General features: G+C 46.7%; 1 protein-coding gene and 1 non-coding gene across 3 annotated transcripts in view; both read left to right on the forward strand.

The window, feature by feature from the left end:
- The first annotated feature begins 2,065 nt into the window (after positions 1–2,065).
- TRNAG-GCC lies at positions 2,066–2,136 on the forward strand. The gene has a single exon. It is a non-coding gene; the product is annotated as a tRNA-Gly (tRNA).
- A 184-nt stretch (positions 2,137–2,320) lies between these two features.
- The window catches only part of KATNA1 (katanin catalytic subunit A1), a 35,228-nt gene continuing 19,853 nt past the window's right edge, over positions 2,321–17,695 (forward strand). The window contains exons 1-3 of one of the 2 annotated variants that reach the window (XM_006031766.3): positions 2,321–2,411; positions 9,463–9,636; positions 10,406–10,563. In XM_006031766.3, coding sequence (XP_006031828.1) covers positions 9,475–9,636; positions 10,406–10,563 — 320 coding nt within the window. In that variant the 5' untranslated portion in view covers positions 2,321–2,411; positions 9,463–9,474. Of the gene's footprint in view, positions 2,412–8,930; positions 8,993–9,462; positions 9,637–10,405; positions 10,564–17,695 lie in introns of those variants that run through there. The other variant, XM_006031765.3, reaches the window with a different exon arrangement.

Below are 17,695 nucleotides of genomic sequence, written 5' to 3' on the forward strand. Positions count from 1 at the left end.
GTAGGGAAACCCATATAGTGAACACCTGTTTGTTTGGTTTTTTTTAAAGAAAAACAAAAAATCCCTGTCTGTCTAGGTTGAGAATAGGACTAAAATATTCAAGTTGTTGAACAAAAACATTCTTACAGATGTCTTGGGGTAAGAATTGATCTTTTGGTGACTGTTTCAATTCTGCTTAGAACTTGAGGAGTTTTATTGCTCTGGCTGAGTTGTTTTTCTCCCTAGTGAACTGTCAAGAGTCTCCTGGAAACCTAACCTTTTGGATCCTGCATGCTACTAAGTGACCTGTGTCTGAGTAGTTATAAATTGTTTACTCTCTTCCTAGATCATTCAGGTTCTTTTCCTAGGTGAAAACTTTATCTGACATGGTCCACCCTGACATCCTGGAACCAGTGCATCAAGTCCCCCCTTTACTTTTTGCATACTGTCCCAGGAGTTCAGACTTGAATACTTGTTTTACATGTGGGAACTATGAGTCAAAGCGAGTGAACACTTGTGCTTTGCAAGGGAATTTCTTAATTATGCCTAGGTTTTAATCTTAGTGCAAGAGAGATTTATGGTTATTTACATAAACTGAAGTAGACTGTCACTCCTCATTCTGGTCAGAGGTTTGTCTCCTACTGAAGGTGTACCTCTTGCTGCCAGCAATTGTTGATCTCTCCACATTGAATCCTTTCTCCTTATGCACTGTGAGGTACCCATGCCCTAGCCAAACTGCTTGATTCAGAGCAGCTGGGAAAATTAATAAAAAATCAGCCTGGCTCTCTAACTTCTCATTTCAGGTCGTCTCTTGGAGAAACAGTGGTACTACTTCTCTAGCTTTCTTATAAACCTCTCCTGAGGTGTCTAAGTGTGGGAGAGAGAGCACTGGTCACAAATTAGTGTAGTTATAAAGATCACAGGTTTTAAAAAAATAATGCTTCCCAACAATACTGATGCTGCTTGTTCCTGAAACACTGGATTCTGTGAATTTTAGTGTCTTGATGCTTTCTGTAACTTGGAGAGGAATTGGCTCAGAGACAAAGTTTATCTTACAAAACAACAAAAAAGTGTTAGAACACTTCTCTTCCAGCACATGTACTGGAAAGGGAGAAGAGCAGTTGTTGCCTGATGTTAGAGTTGGCTGAAAACCATGTCAGTCCACTCCAAAGCAAAGCACTTATTCTAAATAAATCTTTACATTGCAATTTAAGCAACAACTCAATTCTGCCCCCTGAATGAAGCTGGGAAGATTTCTGATCAAGCATCTGAATACCTTTCCATGGGAGAACCTGAGGTCAGGAGGACATTTTCTTTGGGATGAGGGTGAGAAGGGGTGGGAAAGTAATGCGCCGCTGCTTAAATTAAATGAAATGGCATTTATTCTTCCGTGTCTTGGCAAGTCTATCGCTGATGCCCGTCTCCCCGGATGGACGCAGCGCTTCCCACATGCGCGTCCTCCTGCGAGGTGCAGAACATGAGGGAAGCCCAGGAGGGAACGATGTCCCCAGCAATGCTCTAGCACGGATTAGGCCTTGAGACCCCTTCCGCTGCCCCCAGCCCCGGGCCTTCAAATGTGCTCGTTCCAGAATTCGAATGCGAGTCCAGCGACGTAACAACAGGACCGAGTGTGACGCAGTGCCCACAATGTTGTGTCCTGGTTGCGGGACAGTCCAGCAGCTCTTCAGCATACTCGGCTTCTCTTAGGTGGCGAGAGAGAAGAGTCGGGAGAGGTGAGGCTGGGGTATAGGCAGGTGACAGTGCCATAGAGAGTCAACGGCTCCACCGCACGGCTGCTGCTCCTCGCTCTTTAGCGTATGTCGTCCCCTCTGTCGGGCTGTGACGGAGGTGCTGTACACTTCACCTAGCGCAGATGAAGGTGTTGCATCCTTACCGCCTGTCACCGGCCGGGGGGATCCCTTCCTGTGCAGTAATGGATGCTGATCCCGCTGAGCGTCTCAGCAGAACCCGGGGGAAGTGCGGGGTGGGTAGCGAGGGTAGGAATTCAGACTTCTTAGTACAGCGTTGCGAGGAGAGTGGCGAGTTAGGTTCAAGAAGGGCTGCGGCAAAAACTTTTTTTATAGCTGCATTGGTGGTTCAGTGGTAGAATTCTCGCCTGCCACGCGGGAGGCCCGGGTTCGATTCCCGGCCAATGCAACTTGGTTTTTTTATTTTCCTTCTCTCATATTTTTCCTTGCAGCGGTCATCAGGGGGAGGTGGAACATAGGTATTTCCCCCGCACTGTCTCTGGGGGCCATATTCGGCCCCCCCACAAGACGGGTAACCGCGCCCCTCCGGCCCGGAAGTGACGCATTCAGATTCGCTTTCCAAGCGGGGCGCGCGGAGGGACGGGGGCTGTAGTGCGCAGGCGCGCGGGCCAGCGAGCTGAGGTCGGGCCAGCCGAGCAGTTGCGGAGACGCGCGAGCGGGCCGGTGAGTTGGGCTTTGCGGGCTGTGATGTCACCGCGGTGGGGGAAGGGATTGCGTGCCCCCGGCAGCTGTTGGGGGGGCGCAATCCCCTCCCCGCCTCCCGCCGTTGGCAGGGGCCCGGGCCCAGCCCGCGCGGGGCGGGGTGTGCATGTGTGTCCTGTGGCGGGCAGCACTTCAGCATTTAAGCTCCCCAGTTTTACACTCGTTCAGCTGCTTTGAATGTCCTCTACAGCAGCGTTTCTCAGCCCACAGACCGTGACCCGAAAGTGGGGCCTAAGAATATCTGAAAGGGGTTGCAAGTGGTCACAGAAGAGTTTGGAAAATCATGGATTTGAAGTACACTGATCTATCTGTCATGTGTCAGATCCGCATGGATGAAAGGAAAATTAATGTTATTGGCTATCGGTTGTTTGTTTGTTTTTGTTTTGTTTTGTTGTGTTTTTTTGGGCGGGTGTAGCTGATAATGTTAGGTGACAAATGGTTGCTGCCCCCGCCCCTCCCTCACAGCCACATACACGCATGTGGCCAGGGTGCATCTGGGCAGTGTGGAGAGCAGCACCCTGTGGGTAAGTGTGGAGAGGAAGGGGCGTGGGTGGCGGGGCAGATCGGGGCCCTGGGTGAGGCAGGGAGTGGGGCTGGGACTGGGGGCCCAGTCGAGACAGTGAATGGGACCCGGGGCTGGGAGTGGGACAGAGCCACAAACGGCTTGTCCAGGGGGCGTGGGGTGGGGTGGGGAAGGGGGGCAGCTCCCCAGTGCTGTGTGCACCACCCAGGAGAGGCATGGCAGGGCATGTGGCACCCTCAGATTTGTGCTCAGGGTGGATGCAGGCTGCTTGGTGTGGGCTTGGGGCTCCCTGCTTTGCTGCCTTTCCCTTGGGAGCCCTGTGCTGGCTGTGTGTCCCCTGCCTGCTCGGCAACTGTGGGGGCAGCAAGTTGTGCCTCCTGCTGCCGGCCAGACAGGTTCGCCAGGGCAAAGGCAGCACAGCAGGGAGCCCTGAGGCCACAGTAAACAGCTGCTTGGCTCCAGTTAAAACATCCTTACATTTAAAAATGGTGGTGGTGGCACTTGAGCATTTACTCAACTTTAGTTCAAGTGCCCCCACCACCATTTTTAAGCACTGGGACACTGATCCCTTGGACAAGTGCCTGTGGCTCTGCCCCACTTCCGGCCCCGGGTCCTATTCACTGCCCTGGCTGGGCAGCATCCCCAGCCCCTGCTTCTGTCTGACTCCCTCCCTCACTGTGGAGACCTTGATCTGCTCCCCACCCCAGGTCCCTTCCCTACCCCACTCCACAGACTTACCTGCAGGGTACTGCTCTCCATGCTGCCAGGTTGCATTCCTGTAAATTGGTTATTGAATTGGTATCAGTCGATATGCCCAGTTAATAATTGGCTATTGGTATTGGCCAAGAAAATCTTTACCAGTGCACTCCCTTCTTCTTTAAAGAAGGGAGAACGTGGGAAGCCACAGGTTTCCCCTGGTAGGCTGGCAGAGTTCCAGCCTGAGAGGCTCCTGGGGGTGGGGGGAAGCTGGAGGAGGGTGATCAGGCAGTGGGTGCCAAGTGCATCTGCATCAGGGCACCACAGGTGACACATCGGAGGGGCACATGCCCTCCCAGATTTGTGGCCCACAGCGAGAACGGGTCTGCAGCCTGGCCAGACTGGCACAGGCAGGAGCCATGTCTGCAACCCAGCAGGCAGATCCCAGCACCGGAGGATAGAGCAGGGCAATGAGACTCATTGCTCCTGCTAACAGGACCCCTGTGCCAGCCATGCTGCTAGCTGTGTGAGGAATAATGGATGTGGGGGGCAGGGATCGTGCTGCCCTCACCTCCTCCTGTCGCCACCATTTCCCTCAGTACACTACTCGACCCCCGAAGAAGAGGTAAGGGGGCAGGCAGCTTGGGCAGCCTGAGGGAAGCAGCGGTGGCCAGGCCATGGCAGCAGGGTAGAGCTGTGGCCTGGTGTGCAAGCAGCTTGTGGCCAGAGGAGGTGAGAGCAGTGTGCCCCTCCCCCCCCCATTTGTTACTCTTCGCACTGCTTGCGGTGTGACTGGTGCAAGGGTTTTGGTGACGGTGGCAGCAGCAGTAGCAGAGAGTCTCAGTGAATAGAGATGGTTCCTGCCTGTGCTAGTTCATATATGTTACTGGTGTTTCATTCTGATCACAGAAAAATGGATTTTTGGTTACTGAAAAATAGGGGACTTTTTTTATCAGAGAAAACTAGGATCCCTGGTCATGAATTAGGGATACTGGCAGTTTGCATTGTGCAAATTGCACAATGATGAATGTCACTTGAGAGTAATGAATGGCCATATGTTGATATTGCTATTAATGTTTCCTGCTGATATTGATTTCTGTCTTTAAAATTAAGACCTTGAGATGCTTTAATTTGTAGTGTATAAGAAGTATTTTGGGGCCAGAATACTTGTGTGTTTTCTGCTTAAACTATTTACTGGGTTGGGAGTGGCCATCAATGTCTACAAATGGGTCCTGGTACAAAAAGGTTGAGAACCACTTCTCTAGAGCCATGGGTGGGGAATTGTCATTTGTCCTGTAAATTCATGAACTGCTTCTGTTGATATCCATGAGATGGCAGACTCTCAAGTCTCTTTCTACATTCGTTTTAAAACTTGTCTTTCAGTGGTGGTCAGTGTTTTGTACTTGATGCAGGTTTCACCCAATGCTGTTCCTGGCCATCCTAAATCCTGGGTCCCTTATGGGCATGTGAAACAAGCTAGGATAAATTTTGTTGTTAATGATGGGAATGACTTGACGAGCAGCAGTTGAGTTCCTATTTCAGTAATATCCTGGGAGTCATAAACATGACAAGTCTATTTATTATACTCTGGATAAGCTAAATACTGGCCTTTGGGGATGCAGAATAGAAGTACACATAGGAGTAAACCTGTTTGAAGTCTCTTGCCTGGTGATAATTTTACAAGCTTATTTCCATCATTGTTCCTATTTGCCCATAGATGTCTTGCGTACAATTTGGGGACTGGTCGTAGTTGATAAAACACTAGACTTGCTGTATTGTGTAATAGATTTAAGTGTTTGTAGATATTTCTCAGTTAATATATATGGAAGTGCCTCAGTGTTACATTTTTTTTCTTTCCTATTCTGTCTTGTTTATTTAGCAAGAGATTTGTATGAGCTCCTTCCTATAATAGATGTACAAAAAACTATAACTCTTGGTTCCAAAATGATACCTTTTATTAGACCAACTGAAAAATGGCAAGGAAATTGTCCTTTTCTGCAAGCTTTTGGGGTCAAAGTCCCTTCGTCAGGCTCTGGGAAAAGTGTAGATGGTACAAGATGATAAAAAGTCCCCATAGGTAGGAAATAAACTTCATTTTTGCACAGAGGAAGCTGAAGATGGAAGGCTGTCCCTCTGGGTCCATGAGAGTGTCTTTGGGGGCTGTGTTGAGTAGCTCTTTGATGTGTTGATCAGGTAGAATTCCTTCCCTGGAGGTGTCAGATGGCAGGCAGGGAGGTAAAAAAAAAAAACACTTCCTTGTTCTGAAATGAAGTTTAAATTCCATAATCGGCTAAAATTTAGCATCTTCCATGTTTCAGGAGTGTACTTGGTAGCCGTGTCAGTCTGAGACAAAAAGACATATAAAAAACCAAGAGTTCTAGTTTTTTGTGTCTTTTTGTCTCGGACCAACACGGCTACCAAGTACACCCCTTCCTATAATAGAAGCATTTTCCTTCAGACTAGTTTTATCTGCTTATCTTCTTCACTTGCAATAGATAGTGAGAAGAAAGTGTTATACTGTCCCCCTAATTCACAGCTTCTGACCTTGTTCTGTAAAAGACAGTGTAACAGCTAGCAACAGCTAAATGTTTGTATCAATTGCAAAATAGCAAACCAGTGGTACAAGTAGGAGTAATTTGCACCTTGGTAGTTTAAAAACAATCTCAGTTAGTATCATGTCATGCTAGAATTCACTGGAATTAAGACATGTATCTTTTTACTTTAAACAGTGATGTTAAATAGGAAATAATTTCAAAATATGTTACAATTACCTGTGCCTTTTTAGTACCCTCACCTAGCTTGAGAGATTCCTAAGATCTTACTTGTTGAAAAAATGCCTTTTGTTGGAAGTCCCAAATAAATCCTGCTGATCTGAATTTCTCTTTGTTCTCTTTTCGCATTGTTTGCCTGTTTGGCTTTTCTGTGGGCAACCATCCCTTCCTTCCTCCCTTTTTCTTTTGCCCAGAGCTCATTTACCATGGCAGTTCAACATCCATTTTTTGTTTTATTGTGTTCCATTTTCCTGGTTAGTAGTTCCATGTCTTCTTATTGTTTTATTCAAGGATCATTCACTTGTTTTTGTTTGTTGTTTTCTTGCTGTTTTCTCTATATACAGGAGAAAAAACTGCTTCTTATAGATGTCCCACTGCAGTAATATGTAAAATATAGAATTCTTGCACTGCTCAGAGATTTGCATTATATTTAACGTGAAGCTGTACATCACTGTTTTACTCTTGGTTTGAAAAGCTTGCCACTGCCTTTAACTTGCCATTACTTGACTTAGAGCATGTATTAGCATCTTGCTTAACCTGCAGTTTCAACCTGGGAAAGGCAAACGGGTGTATCTGGTAGGATGAGTCTGAGTGGAAGAGCTTGCTCCTAAACGCATTAGTCCAAACCGATGGCATTGTCTGCGTTAGGATCCTTTAGCTAGCTCCTGAAGAAGAGATTGTTAGCTTTCTTTTAGGTAAAAAGAAAATAGTTTTTTTCCTTAGAAAATGAAAACGCATCCTTTTCCCAAAGTCTTACTAACTTGGAATATATGTTCTTCATATCTGTTGAACTGATGGTTATTTTATATTGTGAAAAGGAACTGGGTGTTGTAGATTAAGCAAATAAAAGCAGAGCCAGACAGATAGCCAAAGTGCTAATACTTGCAGTAGGGGTGCACCAATAGATTTTGGGGGCTGATACCAGTAGCTGATTTTTAAGGAGGCATATTCACGATACCAATCCAATTTCTGATACAGTTGCATGCAGCTGGTAAGTCTGTTGCGATGGACAGAGAGGAAGGGAGAGAAGGGGTGTGGAGGGGCAAATTAAAGCCCCCGTGAGAAGGGAGGGAGTGGGGTGGGGTACTGGAAGGAGCCATGGCTTGTCCCAGGGGCAGGGAGAGGGTGGGGGCACATGTACCTTTGGATCGGCACGGGGTGGGGTGAGGTAAGCTGCAGGCTGGGGCCAGGGCCACACCGGGCTCTTCCTGGTGCTTGAGGGGCCTGGGCTGGGGCTGCACTTGAGACAGGCGGAAGCAGCACTAGGAGGAGGTTATGGGGCGCTGCAGCCAAACCAAATTTTGCTGTAGCCCCCTCCTCCCAGTGCTGCCGCCACCCATCCTGAGCACAGCCCCCAGGTGCCGGGAAGAGTCTGGCACAGCCCCCGCCCCCCCTCACGCAGATCCAGGAGCACATCCCGCCCCCTGGCCCCGTGCCCTCCCAGGGTGTGCACAGCAGTGGGAACTGCAACCCCCACACAAGCCATGGCTCTGTCCCGCACCCTGCCCTGGCTGAGCAGTGCCTTCCCTAACCCCTACCCACTCCCTCCCTTCCTCACCATAGTGGGGGGGGGGGGGGGCTTTAATCCCCCCCCCCCCCCCCCCCCCCCCCCCCCCCCCCTTCCACTACAACAGACTTACCAGCTGCATGCAGCTCCTCGCTGCCGGCATGCTATACTGCAGCTGTGTGTATGCATGGGCATTTATCTGCCAAATTATCAGCCATGTTAGGCCGATTTCCGATATAATCAGTTTTCTTTATATTGGTGTTGATCCTAATGCTGCTTGTCCTGCCACTGAAGGTGGGTCTGGATCTGGCCCCTGAGGAGCCCCACAGTCCAGATCTAGCCTAAGGGGCCAAACTAGTTTTACAACCCTGATTTAAAGTAACCTGTATAATTGCTGTTGGCATTTTCTTTTAATAAAGAAATTGTATTTGGGTTAATGATATGGTCGGTTGAATTCCAATAATATAAAGGCCAAGAAGCTACAGAGACTCAGAGGGACTGGATGTTATATGTGGGTAATAAAAATATCCAGAATTGTCATAGTTGATACTGAGTACATGTATCCTTGGTAAGGAAACAGAAACAGTTGGGTAAAGCATTAGAATGTTTGTTTTGCTTGTAGAGACTTTCTGTTCTGTTCTATTCCATTCTATTCTATTCTATTCAGTTTGATCAGATCTTTTAAAATGGAAAAAAGATCCTTTTTCATAAATTCCTTGGCACAGTGCCCTACCTTTTTGAGTAATTGGAAACATTGCATTATAACAAGATGATTTTCAGAGTATGTTCCAACATGTTAAAGGTTTTTGACTGTGTCTGTTTTTAGTTTCAGCTGTCTCAGCAACTACTCCCTGCATGTGTGGATTACAGTGATAGATTAGGAAGCAGGTGGTGCTGTCAAGTTAGTGCAGCTGGTGCTGATTTCTTCTGTGTCCTTTCAGTTACTGGGCCAAAACTGGCTGTCTTTGAGCTTTACACATGTCTCCTGGGACCTTCTTTAAAGAGGTTGTGGGGGAGAACCTCCTTTCCTGACTGAAGACTCCAGGTTGGGGGATCTACTCATTTGACTACTTAAAAATAAAAGAAAAACTTGGCTCTTGGTGCTTTCACCTTACCCACAGCTCATGTAGCATTAATAGTGCTGTACTGGTAATAAAAATACTTGCTCACAGCCTATTGTGAAATTATTCTGTCTACAGGGCTAGGATAAGGTGGGTCACAGGGTGTTTAGCTGTGGTTCTCAAAGGATCTTTAGTATAATAGATTATTTCTTGCACGATGCAATAACTTACGGAATGAACTGCTCCATATATACTTACGGTTATGGAAAAGTACGGTTTCTCTATATTTATCTGTTGACTAAATAGTTACATTTAGAAACTCGTCTTCTAACTAATTCATTCATTTTTTCTATTATTAAATGCAACAGAATATACCTGAGAATCTGAAAAGAATTTCAACATTAGTTTTGTATTTTTTACTGCATTTTTAATGTAACTTTTCATTTTTTTTCAGTTTACGTTGAGCATGAGTCTTGTTATGATCAGTGAGAATGTAAAGCTGGCCCGTGAATATGCCTTACTAGGGAGCTATGATACTGCAATGGTCTACTACCAGGGAGTTCTCGACCAAATGAACAAGTACCTCTACTCTGTCCGAGATACGTGTCTTCAGCAGAAATGGCAACAGGTGAGCAGCATTATTTTGTCAGGAAGCATTTTAATGGCAGAGAACTAAGCTAATACAGTCTACCTAGTTTAATCATGAGTAAGAAATACTAAAAAAAAATAAAAAAATCCTAACTGTTCTTAACAAGCTGTTGTGTTACTATATTCCTAAGGCTTTGCAGGCTAATTATTTTTTTTTCTGGTGGCACTGGCATTATAAGGAATGGAGCACAACACTAGCTTCATACTGCACTAACTTGCTTGCCAATTTGACTTCTCATTGAATGGATGAGTGCCCTTGTTATGGCTTAGTTAGTTGAACTTTTATATTACCATGAGGCAGACTTACTCCTTCACTTGAATGTCTTTCAGTAGTGGGGGGTTTTGGCTCCCTCATACAAAATTAAGGTTACTGCATTCACTTCACATTGATGAAGAACAATAGTTTCTCTGAAGACAAACCAGTCTGTTAGGTTGCAGTCTCCTCATGTTGTACATTTTTCTTAATACTGATGTGAAGGCCAGCATACTCCACAGCATGGAATCGGCATTAAACATGTCTCTTCAGTTATCTGACTGATCCTTCATATGTTTAAAAAAAATCACAAAGACTGATTACATTATTTCATGTCTAGCAAAATAAATATTTAAAATATATAAGGCTGAGTTAAAGAATCAAGATACAAGTTCCACAAGGTTCTTTTTGCTGAGTGGATTCACAATGGCTTTAGCAGGAGTCTGTTAAAAGTTTATTTGCAATATGCTTTAATATACTTCATATTTTGCATCAGGTTTGGCAGGAGATAAGTGTGGAAGCTAAGCATGTGAAGGATATCATGAAAACATTAGAGAGTTTTAAACTAGACAGTACTCCCTTGAAAGCTTCACAACAAGAATTACCAGCTCACGATGCAGAAGTCTGGTCCTTGCCAGTACCTGCTGATCGTAGGTAAGAAGAAAATTATAGGCACAGATAACATTTTATAGGGTAAAATATGGTCTAGTTTCAATATGAATTTGCTCTGTAATAACTCCCCTCTCCTAGGGCTCAAACACAGTATTTGAAATAATTGATGCTTTAATAGCCAGATGTTGGGCCACGAGTGAAATTTTCTGCATTTTGCTTCAGGATTTTCCTTTCTTGTCTCTAGTAGCATTCACAGCCTGCTTTTTAGGAGTAACTTTAAAACAGTCATCTTCTGATGGTTCCATGAAACTAGCTTTCCACTGCTGTACTTTTCCTTCTTCTTGTGTTGCAATGATACTGCATGCAGCTAGTGTAAAAAGGAGGTAGAAGAGGTATCTTACTTGACCAGTTTTCATAGTTCCCATTCTTAGGACCCTAGTATATAACTCCTCTACTGGCCTTTGCTGTTGCTTGTAGTTTTCCTCAGCAGGAAATGTGTGAAGTTGAAAATGAATGAGTGTGAACTTTGAAATGGGTGTGAAGTTTGTTGTTTTTTTGGACTGTTTCTGTGCTGCATAGCATTTACAACAGCAACAGTGAAACCAACATTTCAATAGCTTTGTCAGGCAGCAGAGGCCCAGGGGCTGCTTGCAGACTAAGGGAAGTATTTCAGTCCTCATTCTTATTTGGAAGGCTGCCTTGGCAACTAAAAAGGCACAAATGTAAGCTTAAATTCTGTAGAAATCAAAGGCTTATGTCTTGATCTTACCAACTTTTACATTGTTTGATTTCTGCACCCCTGCAAAATTCTTTGACTTAACTGGACTCCATATAAGAAGAAGAGCTTACAAGTTTAGCATTTAGGTCTTTGACAATGGGGGTGTGCTAATGACTAAGTAGAGTTTTTGTACCTTTTTAGTTACCCAGATCCTAAAGGTAGAATTGTGGTTTGGAAGCTTTCATAAACAGTATTTTTAGTGTTGCTCAAGAAGTATGATTACTTAAAAATGGAGTATTTGACTGCTTTTAGTCTTGGGTTATAGCGGGTCCCAAAAGCCACAATGAGAATTCAAGCCACTTTGTGCCAGGATTATCCTTGTGTTGAAGGTTTGTTGTAGAAATCGAAACAGTTGAAGGGTGGGTCAGAAATGACAGAGATGTACAACATGGTAATTGCCCAGCCTCCCTTTCTAAATAAAATAGAACCTAAAGTGCTACATGGCTAGAAACCTAACTGTCTAGTCTAGTGGTTCTCAAGGGTTTGGCCCCAAGGGCCAGATGAATGGTGTGGGGCTGGTCCATGGGCTGGATTGGGGCCCCACATTGCTCCTGCCTGAACCCATGCCCAGAGGACCCCACATTGCCCATATCTGGCCCTGCAGGTTAGGATTGGGTTCCAAGCCTCCCCTGGTTGCCCCTACTTAGTCCCTTGTGCTAGGATCAGGCCCTATACTGCCCTGCACACCTGATCTAGCATGTAGGGCCGCAGCCTGCAGGGCTCTTTGAGGGTCAGATGACAGCACCAGCGGCTAGATCTGGCCTGTGGGTCAGGGGTTGAGCATCCTTTTTCTAGTCAAATATTTAACTCTGTCTGCTGTGTTTATAAATTAACCCTTTTCCATTTAAATCTGCCCATTATGATTTTATTTTAACCCTACATTTCTTCCTATTTATATTAAACTTCATCAGTCTCCTTTAAATGAACAATTCAATAATCTTCAGAATCTTGGTCCCAGATAGGTTTTTTGCCTGCAAATAAATGGACTTTCCAGCAAGTGACAGAATTGCATCCCAAAGTCTCCTGACAGGGGTTAGTGACCATGAACATAACTTACTTTGCAGGGATTGAGGTTTTTGTAACCATGGTGCTAGGAAGTCAGTAAGTGGACTAATGCTTCATATGGCAAGTGACCAGGGCTTCCTGTCAGTCATAATGCTCGCTCTTGCAGCTTACCTTATCTTTCTTTCTAACCTGCATGTTGGAAAATATGCTTCTCTAAGAATTAAGGGGCATTAAAGCTTTTTGAAGGTAAAGGAGCCCCACAAATTTTGGGGATCAGAGATCCTCTCTACATGTCCACTTGAATGACTTCTTGAGGGCTACTCTCTGCACGTGTACCGTATTTCATAAAAATAAATTATATAGCAATTTAAATTGGCTTTAACATTGCAAGTTGGGATTTTCTGAGAACAGACTCTCAGGAAGGGTTGGAGAGTCATCAGTTCTTTTAATGAAAGTGCTCAAAGTAGGCAATTTAGGGCCTTTTAAAACAGGGGTGTCAAACTCATCTGGCCCTATGGACCAGGCTACACGAGAGCCAGTGTGCAGGGCACTGCCTGCGGCCTGTACCCCAGGTCCCCTATGCTGTGTACAGTGTCAAGTCAAACCCACTCACTGTGTGCAGAGCAAGTCCTCCTATGCTGCGTGCATTTCCAGGTCCAGCCAGTGTGCTGGATGGAGTAAGGGGCTCTGGGGCTGTAGTGTCCCATGTGGCATATCGGGACATAGATTTCATAGATTTTTTGGTTCGGCAGTTACCTCAGTAGTTCATCAAGTCTCACACACTGCTCTGGGCAGGAAAGAGGGCTGGGGGCAGATGTTGTCCAGTCTCTTCTTGAAGATCCCCAGGGTAGGGGAGAGCACCATTCCCTTGGAAGCCCATTCCAGGTTCTGGCAGCCCTTACTGTGAAGTTCTTTCTAACGTCCAACCTAAATCTGCTCTCCATCAATTTGTGGCCATTGTTCCCTAGTTACTCCAGGGGGTGCCCTAGTAAACAGAGTATTTCCTATTCCCTGCTACCCTCCCCTGCTGAATTTATAGGCAGCCACAAAATCACCTCTCAGCCTTCTCTTGTGAAGGCTGAAGAGATTCCACAGGTGCTTCTCAAGCAAATCCCAGGATGTCATTCTCCCATTGTACTCGGCCTTGGTGAGGCTGCAGCTGGAGTACTGCATCCAGTTTTGGGCTCCTCAATTCAAAAAGGATGTAGAGAAACTTGAGAGAGTGTAAAGGAGAGCCACGCACATGATCAGAGATCAGGAAAACAGACCTTATGGTGAGAGGCTGAGAGCCTCCATCAAAGTTGACCTCGTGAAGGAACACCTTGAGAGGCTGGATACCTTCAAGTCAGCCGGCCCTGACAGTTTACACCCAAGGATACTCAAGGAGCTGGCAAGCATCATAACTCAGCCCCTCACACAGATCTTTGAGTACTTCTGGTGAAGTGCTGGCAGATTGGAAGAAGGCCAATGTGGTGCCTATCTTCAAGAAAGGGAGAAAAGTGGATCCAGCAAACTACAGGCCCATCAGCCTGACCTCTGTCCCAGGGAAGGTCTTGGAAAAGATTATCAAAGAGGCCATCCTTAACAGATTGGCTGACGGCAACATCCTCAGGGATAGCCAGCACGGGTTTGTTGCAGGTAGGTCTTGCTTGACCAATCTCATTTCCTTTTACGACCAGGTGACCTATCACCTGGACAAGGGGGAAGAGATTGATGTCATATATCTTGACTTCAAAAAAGCCTTCAATCTAGTATCCCATGATCACCTCTTGGCAAAACTGGCAAACTGCGGCCCCGGCCGCACCATGATCCACTGGCTGGGGAATTGGCTCTACGGTAGGACCCAGAGGGTGGTGATGGATGGAAGTCAATCATCGTGGTGCCCTGTGACCAGTGGGGTCCCTCAAGGCTCTGTCCTAGGGCCTATACTATTTAACATCTTCATCAGTGATGTGGACATTGGTGTCAGAAGTGGACTGGCCAAGTTCATTGACGACACCAAACTCTGGGGTAAAGCATCCACACCTGAGGACAGGAGGGTGATCCAGGCAGACTTTGACAGGCTCAGGAAATGGGCAGACGAGAACCTGATGGTTTTTAACACCGAAAAATGCAAGGTTCTCCACCTTGGGAGGAAAAACCTGCAGCATGCTTATAGGCTTGGCAGTGCTACACTGGTTAGGACTTGGGGGTCATGATTGACCACAAGATGAACATGAGCCTTCAATGTGATGCTGTGGCTAGTAAAGCAAGCATAACACTGGCTTGCATCCGCAGGTGCTTCTCAAGCAAATCCCAGGACGTCATTCTCCTGTTGTACTCGGCCTTGGTGAGGCCGCAGCTGGAGTACTGCATCCAGTTTTGGGCTCCTCAATTCAAAAAGGATGTGGAGAAGCTTGAGAGAGTGTAAAGGAGAGCCATGCGCATGATCAGAGGTCAGGAAAACAGACCTTATGATGAGAGGCTGAGAGCCACGGGACTCTTCAGCCTGGAAAAGTGCAGGCTCGGGGGTGATCTGGTGGCAACCTATAAGTTTATCAAGGGTGCTCATCAGGATCTGGGGGAACGTCTGTTCAGAGCGCCCCAAGAGATGAAAAGGTCGAATGATCACAAACTCCTCCGTGACCGTTTCAGGCTGGCCATAAGGAAGAACTTCTTTACTGTCTGAGGCCCCAAGGTTTGGAATAGACTGCTGCCAGAGGTGATTCAAGCATCTACTTTGAACGCCTTCAAGAGACGTTTGGATGTTTATCTTGCTGGGATCGTATGACCCCAGCTGACTTCCTGCCCCTGGGGCAGGGGGCTAGACTTGATGATCTTCCGAGGTACCTTCCAGCCCTAGTATCTATGAGATCTAGGTCCCTCAGTCTCTCCTCATAGGGCCTTGCCTGCAGGCCTCCAACCATACAAGTGGCCCTCCTCTGAACCTTCTCAAGATTCTCTGCATCCCTCTTGAAGTGCAGCACTCAAAACTGGACACAGTACTCCAACTGCAGCCTGACTAGTGCTGCATAGAGGGTTAGCATCACCTCCCTGGACCTGTTTATCATGCATGATAAAGTGTGGTTAGCCTTGTTGATCCCTTTGTCGCATTGATGACTCATGTTCATCTTGGAGTCAGCTATGATCCCTTTCCGCTGCTGTGCTGCTAAGCAGGTCATTCCCCAGCCTCTAAGTGTGGGTGGTTCTTTTTGTCCAAGTGCAGCACTTTGCACTTGTCTTTGTTGAACTGCATCCTATGTTGTTCTACCCATTTTGCCAACCTATCCAGATCCTCCTGGATCCGTTCCCTACCCTCTGGTGTGTTAACTTTGCCCCATAATTTGGTATCATCTGCGAACTTGGACAGGGGGCTGTCCAAGCACTTGTCCAAGTCACTGATGAAGACATTGAATAGCACTGGTCCAAGGACAGAGCCTTTTGGGACTCCACTGCCCACATCTTTCCAGATCGATATGGACCTCTCCACCACCACTCTCTGGGTGTGACTCCCAAGCCAATTTGCCACCCACCTGACCATGTAATCATTTACATCACAGCCTGTCAGTTTATTTACAAGAACAGAATGAGAAGCTGTATTGAAGGCCTTCTTAAAGTCTAGGTAGATGACATCTACCTCATCTCCTGCATCTAAGCATTTTGTGACCTGGTCATAAAAAGAAACAAGGTTAGTCAGGCAGGAGCTACCTGCAAAGAATCCATGCTGATTTCCTTTTCAGCATTATTTCCCCTGCAAATGTGATCTGTAATGATTTTTTCCAGAGTTTTCCCAAGGATAGAGGTGAGACTAACTAGCCTATAGTTTCCTGGTTCCCCCCTCATCCCCTTCTTGAAAATGGGGACCACACTGGCAATTTTCCAGTCCTCTGGGACCTGAATGCTTGAACAGCTGTGCCAGCGGCTCTGCTATGACACTGGCCAATTCCTTCAGCACCCTTGGATGAAGTTCATCCAGGTCTGCTGATTTTTGAACACATTCAGCCCCTACAAGTGCCCCTTCATGAAGTCTGCACTAAAAGTTGGTGGGCTGGTGTCCCTCCTGTGTCTGTCTATGATCCAGTTGAGAGGTTTGTCTTTGTCTGTGTCTAGGAATACAGATGCAAAGAACTCATTGAAGAGCTCAGCTTTGTCCCCTTTCTCTGTCACCATTTGCCCTAATTTGTCCTGTAGGGGTCCTATGCTACCCTGCACCTTCCTCTTGCTCCCTATATACCTGAAGAAGGACTTTTTGTTGTCCTTAATTTTTGTCACCAGCCTAAGCTCTAATCCTGTTTTGGCCTTCTTAACTGATTCCCTGCAAGTGCGAGCCAGGGAGGTATACTCCTCCTTGATAGCTACCATGGGTGACTGGTGCCGCCTTAGTCAGAGGGGGCACATGTGCCCCCCAGCAACCAGTTCCCCCACGGCCTATCTGGGGGGGGGGGGTCCCCCTTGGCTGATTGCTGCAGCCGCTTCTTGGAGCACAATGATGCTCCACTTCCCGGCTGGTGCTTCCAGTGGGGGCAGCAGCACTCCTGCCTGCCATCATCTAAGCAGCAAGCACAGCCAGTCAGGGGGTACACCAGTGCTCAGGGGGTGGCATGTGCACCCCTGTGCATCCCCTATGTGGTGCCACTGGTAGCTACCCCCAGTTTCCACAGGCTTTCCTGGACTTTCCTGTGCAGCCAAGAGGGTTTCTTGGCCCCTTTTTCCCCTTTCATGCACAATGGGATTGTCTCGTTCTGTGCTTGTAGGATTGCTCCCTTGAGGAATGATCAGCCTTCCTGGACCCCATTTCACCAATGCTCTTGAGCTTTAACACCTCTAACTAATCTCCTGAGCACACTGAATTAGCCTTTCTGAGGTCTAGCACTTCAGCCCTGCTGATTAGTTAACCCACCCTTCACTGGATAGTATATTCAATCAATCGATGGTCACTATCCCCTAGGTTACCTTGTACCTGCAGATTCCTCACCAAGTCCAGCAAGGCGTTTCCCCTAGTGGGATCGTATACCTCCTGTGTTAGGTAGAGTTCTTGTATGGAGGTTAAGAACCTATGTGAGCAGTTAGATTTGGCTGACTGCTCCTCCCAGCAGATGGATGTCAGGGTAATTTAGGTCACCCATGACGACCTTATCTCTTGACTGAGAGGCTATGGCCTCTGAGTTTGTGGCCATTGTTTCTAGTTACTCCAAGGGACGCCCTGGTAAACAGAGCATCTCCTATCCCTTGCTGCCTCTCCCTGACAAATTTGTAGATCACCGCTAGATCACTTCTCAGCCTTCTTTTATGGAGGCTGAAGAGATCCAGGTCCCTCACTCTCTCCTCTTAGGACCTTACCTGCAGACCCTTAACCATAAAAGTGGCCCTCCTCTGGGCTGTCTCAAGGTTATCCACATTCCTCTTGAAGTG

This window comes from Alligator sinensis, unplaced genomic scaffold, assembly GCF_000455745.1.
Source record: "Alligator sinensis unplaced genomic scaffold, ASM45574v1 scaffold608_2, whole genome shotgun sequence".
Taxonomy (NCBI): Eukaryota; Metazoa; Chordata; order Crocodylia; family Alligatoridae; genus Alligator; species Alligator sinensis.